Source organism: Microtus ochrogaster, chromosome 8, assembly GCF_000317375.1.
Source record: "Microtus ochrogaster isolate Prairie Vole_2 chromosome 8, MicOch1.0, whole genome shotgun sequence".
Lineage (NCBI taxonomy): Eukaryota > Metazoa > Chordata > Mammalia > Rodentia > Cricetidae > Microtus > Microtus ochrogaster.
The window spans coordinates 27,761,796-27,767,201 of NC_022015.1; the positions used below are offsets into that span (position 1 = coordinate 27,761,796).

The 5,406-nt window shown below is 46.8% G+C and overlaps 1 protein-coding gene across 2 annotated transcripts in view; it reads left to right on the top strand.

The window, feature by feature from the left end:
• The window catches only part of Dock1 (dedicator of cytokinesis 1), a 503,376-nt gene that overhangs the window by 320,067 nt on the left and 177,903 nt on the right, over nucleotides 1-5,406 (top strand). For both annotated transcript variants that reach the window (XM_013347890.2, XM_005351416.3), the window contains exon 29: nucleotides 1,959-2,053. In XM_013347890.2, coding sequence (XP_013203344.1) covers nucleotides 1,959-2,053 — 95 coding nt within the window. The remainder of the gene's footprint in view (nucleotides 1-1,958; nucleotides 2,054-5,406) is intronic.

Here is a 5,406-nt window from a genome sequence, read left to right on the forward strand (position 1 = left end):
TGTGTGTGTGTGTGTGTGTGTGTGTGTGTGTGTGTGTTAAAAAGAACGTGTGAGAAGAGTGCCCACAGAGGCCGTAAGAGGGCACTGAATCTCCTGAAGCTGGAGTTACAGGCAGTTGCGAGCTGCCCAACATAGGTGCTGGGAACTGAATTTGGATCCTCTGTGGGAACAGCATCAGGTCTTACTAGGTGAGCCCTCCACCTGAAGGTGAGAGTGACTTTTTCATCAAATTAACATGCTTAGAGATAGAGAGAAGCATTTGTTTGCCTCCAGAAAATACCTGCAGCTTTTGTCAGAGCTGACCGCTTGCTGTCTTGGGTACCCTATGAATAATCAGACACAAAATTGCAAAGGAAATGAATGATGACTGCGTGTTGAAGCATTCTTTCAATGCTCCTCCTGAGCCCGAGGCTTTGGTGGAACCTTTGTGAAGCCTCATCAGCTATTCTGGACCAGTTGGTCCCTTGGACCATCCGGACTACTGAGTTCCTCAGCCCTACACGTAAACCTTGCAAGAGGTCATCTCCCACTTCAGACTGCGTTTTGTTCGATTAGCCAAATTCCATCGTGTATCAGCTAAGCAATACTAATTAAGGGCTGGCTTGTGAGTCATTGAAAGGAAGAAAAGGCACTGAGGGAAGATGGCTTTTCTCTTAAGGGTGTGAATCCATCCCTGTATCTCAGTTGTTAGGCGTAGAAGAGGGATGGGCAGGAAAGCCAGCAATTTTCTGTGTAAGCAGAGATGTAGCTCACAAAGTATACGGTCTGGCCATCCAAACTTTCAAACTCTTGACAAAATGGTAAGCTAAGCAGTAGAATAATTAAGTTGTGTTGAAATAAACCTATTCCTCCTCTAAATTTCTTCTGGTCAGAGTGTTTCCTCACAGCAGCAAAATGAAACTGGTCCCCAAAGAACATGAACTTTGCCCATCACCTGATGGTTACCATCAGGTTCTTTGCAAGTGGTGTGGTTTGAGAATTCCCCACTGGGGAATCGCTTTGTTGGCTGCTTAAAAACCATTCTCTCCCTTGGCCTTCATAGCCAAAACTTCATTATGATTCAATAAGTTACACAATAAGGAAGGCCCACTTATTTGACCAACTCTAGCTATGGCATCCCTTTTCTAAACTAACTCTCTGTCATCTGTCTCCCTTTAACCCTGGGTCCTGAGTACGCATAAGGACTTCCCAACAAACCATGTCAGGGTTCAGGATAATAGCACAGAGCAAAATTACCTTGCCCTCACAAATAGGAACTTCTGTTCATTCCAACCAGCACGGGGGAGCTGATACATGCTTACCAGCTTGCTGTGGCCAGGGGCTTCCGTGTGGACATGTGAGTGGCTCAGAGCAGTGGGGAACCCCTTGAATCTTGCCCTATGTTGTTCTGGGAGAGCCACACAAAGACTATGAGCTTCCTGTGGTGTCCCTGAGTAGTTAACTATGGAGCTATTGGGCAAAAGGGCTCCTTACTCAGAGGGTCAGCTGCATGCTGAGTGTGTGCAGAGGGTCAAGGCAAGCTTTAAATTACAAAGTGAAAGGGTAGGGATCACAGTATCCAATCTCTGGGGGTTTTGATAGTGATAAATGGATTTAGGATAAACATGAGAGAATGCTGCAGCCTGCATGATAGGTTTGTAAAACCCATGTTTTTCCCGTAAGCAGTAAAGGCACAAATGTATATTTATAACCCTTGGGGATCTTTTCTTAACTGCCAGAGAGACATTCCCGGGGACTGTTTCAACATCTATCCTCGAAAAAGCCATCTCAAGCAGAAGGTGCCCAGGTAAACAGAAAGACAGAGGCGGTACACAGCCCCAGTGAAATACATCTTCATTTGCTTCTAGAATGTTTTCCTTCAGCTAAAAATAATGGGGTCTTTTATAATCTCATCATTGAGAAGAGTGTTCGCCCTCCTCCTGGGTGGGCTGCCTCACTGCCGTGCTGTCTCGTTGCAGGATTTTCTGATGGAGACATTCATCATGTTTAAGAACCTCATTGGGAAGAACGTCTACCCCTTCGACTGGGTGATAATGAACACAATGCAGAACAAGTAAGTTTAGCCCACGTCCTGCCTCCACGTCATATCTGGTGGCACCGGTGGTGTGACCGCCTACTGAGGTGTCTGTGCTTACACGTTCTGCCGTGTCTGTAGTGGCCATGGGTCTATGGTGATATGGCCATGGAGATCATGGAGGTGTTCTTATGCCAGCGTGAGGCTCTGTTCCTAGATCAGGCTACGTCCCTGGAGGGGCAGAGCCCAGGGCTGCCCTTAGCTGCGATTGATAAAATCTAAGACAAAAAGAATTCAGTGGTGTTTGTAGATTAAGGTTGTTGGTTGACAGAGGTCAGTTTGGTTGTAAATGGGTTTCTTGTAGCCTTTCTGATAGGTCCATGTTTCTCCTTGTGGCTTTAGCTTATAGTTTCCCTATGGCTTTGACTTTTTCTTTGTCTTTTGTTTTATTTTCATCAGGGTAGTCGATGTAGTCAATGTAGCTAAATACAGCCTTGTACTCCTGAGCCTCCTGCCCGCAGCTCCCTGGGCACTGGGAGAACAGGTTTGGATTACCACACCTGCCTAGCTTTGCCTTTTTGTCCACCCTGTGGAGAAATTCATGGCAATGGGGCCTTCCCTGGAACTTTCCTGGGTTCTGCTCATCCTGTAACAGTAAGGATAATGTTGCCTTTGAGTTCCTCATGTTATGAGATTCTCAGACCTCTGGCAAGATTCCACTGAGGAAATGCTATGCTTCTCAAGTCAGATCCTGCTGTAGCCAAGATCTCCCATGAAGCGCAGGATGCATTCATATTCTGGGTGGTAACTTCTCTAACAAAGCTCAGATGTGATTGGTTCCCTGTAGTTGTATCTCAGCGTTCCCTTTCAGGGTCCACTGGTGTGTTGGGAGAGCATAAAATACACTTATGTATTAATTTTTGTGATGGGTTTATAATCGATAGGTCAGTCATAGTTTTCAAGTCATCCTTGTATTCCTCCCTCTTCTTGCTACCCCATCAGAGATACCTCTTCCCTCCATCCCTGGCTTGGAGGAAGTCTCAGTTTCCCCAGAACTAAAGGAATCCTTGTGGCCCATAGCTCCATCAACACAGCAATTCTAGAGACACCAAGACTCTTTGGAGCCATGTTGTTTTTCGTGTGGCAAGGAAGTGGTCATAATTCGTGGTCCCCAGAGTTGCAGACTGACTAAGCAATGAAGATGTGTAAATGTGTGGTCCCCAGAGTTGCGGACTGACCAAGCAGCATCAGCCTTCTCCTGCTCACTGGAGACTCCCTACTGGCCCAGCCATGTGATGAGCTGTCGTGGGTGGAAGCAATGAGTGTCTTCTGTATCTTAGACATGGGCTTTTGTTTTGAGGAAAATGAGCAAAGAGGGAGAAGTCCCTGCATGCTCCTGTCGGTGAGCCACTAGTGCCATGGAGACCTCTGAGCATAAGATAGGTAACACCAAGTGTGGAGAATGACATCTGCCCTGCTCTCTGCTTCACTGTGCACAGAAGCACAGAAGCTGAAGTCCTACGGCGATCATGGGGAGAGCAGTTAATGTCCAGGCTGCGCAGCCTGTGACCCATCTTATACAGAGTACTTCACCAGATTCTCTAGTCACCGAATCAAATACTCTTGAATCAACAGTTCGAGACCTGGCTATACATCCTCTCTTGGAGATTCTGTAGATATGTGAGTGTGTGTGTGTGTGCATGTGTGTATATGTGTGTGTTTGTTCTAATCTGTGACATCGATCCTGACATCTCCATAGGAAAGATTTTCTATTTGAGAGACTCTAACCCCTAAGAAGTCACAGCAAAGCCACAGTTAACATTTTACACAGGGACAAATTCCAGGGCAAGGTGATCTATGAAAGAGCAACCCATTTTGATGCACTTCACATATGGGCACTGATGATTGTGAAAGTTATTCCCAAAGCCCATGGGATGCAAATACCAGAATACATAGCATTGGCGTGTATAAGCCAAGTTGGGTTGTGTAGGGGAGCCTCTTAGCAGGCTGTAGATGTAAAATGAGGGCCGGTTTGTTGGGGTATCTGTCCCGCCTGGTACCCCACACCAGCAAGCCCCAAAGAAAATCACACAGAGGTCTCCATAAGATTAGAAACTGATTGGCCCATTAGCTCAGGCTTCATATTAGCTCTTATAACTTATGCTAGCCCATTATTCTAGTCTATGTTAGCCACATGGCTCAGTACCTTTTTCAGCCAGGCAGGTCACATCCTGCTTCTCAGTGGTCTGGGCAGGAATGGGAGGAATGGGCTTCCTCTTTCCTCGCATTCTCCTGTTCTCATTGCCCCGCCTCTTCTTCCTGTCTGGTTGACCCACCTTTATTTCCTGCCTGGCCAAACAGCATCTATTTAAAACATAATTGACAGAATACAGACAATTCTCCTGCACCATGTGGATGTAGCTCAGCTGGGAGCATGCTCACCCACCATGTACTAAGCACTGGGCTTGATCCCCAGACCCTAGCATTGCTGCATGAAACCGGGTATGGGAACATGTTCCTGTAATCCGACCACTTGGGAGGTGGAGGCACGATGATCAAACGTTCAAAGAAAAAAAATGAAACAGAAACCACTTGCCTCCACCAGGTTAGAGGGCCAGATACTTACAGCTCTTTGGAGACAACTGCTTTGGTGGCCCTTCCTTGCCTTATATGTCAGCTCCACTGTGAAGAGTTTTTCACTGTTGAGTGTGCGTATTCTTTGCCTGTCTAAAACACCTGATGGTCTATTTAAGAGCTGAACAGCCAATAGTGAGGCAGGAGCAAGGATAGGTAGGGCTGGCAGGCAGAGAGTGTAAATAGGAGGAGAACTGAGAAAGAGGACGAGCAACAAGAGAACAAGGAGAGGAGGACATCGGGGGTCAACCACTTAATCACCCAGCCAAAAAGTAAGAAAAGAAAAAAGCCCAGAGACAAAAGGCAGACAGGATAACATAAGTTCAGAAAAGTTAGCAAGAAACAAGCTAAGGCCAGGTGTTCATAACTAAGAATAAGCCTCCATGTGTGATTTATTTAGGAGCCGGGTGGCAGACCCCGAGAAGATCTTAAATAGTAAGAGCAAAACCAGCCAACAACAGTGCTTTCCCCTCCCTTCTTACCTGAACTGTGCCTCCATCTGCCAATAGGATGCTGATGGTACCCTTCACCTCCTCAGAGGACAGGCTTCCCATAAACTTGTGCCCAGCCTGAGCTTACTGCTCTTCTTTCCTCACCACTGAACACTGTGGCTGGAGAGGATGCCATCCATCAACCTGCTGTGTGTTGAAATAAGAGCGGCGGGGCTGCGTCCCCCGGCACCCGGCCGCCCACATGGCTAGCTTAGCTTATGCCCCGAAATAATTACACGGAAACTGTATTCTTTTAAACACTGCCTG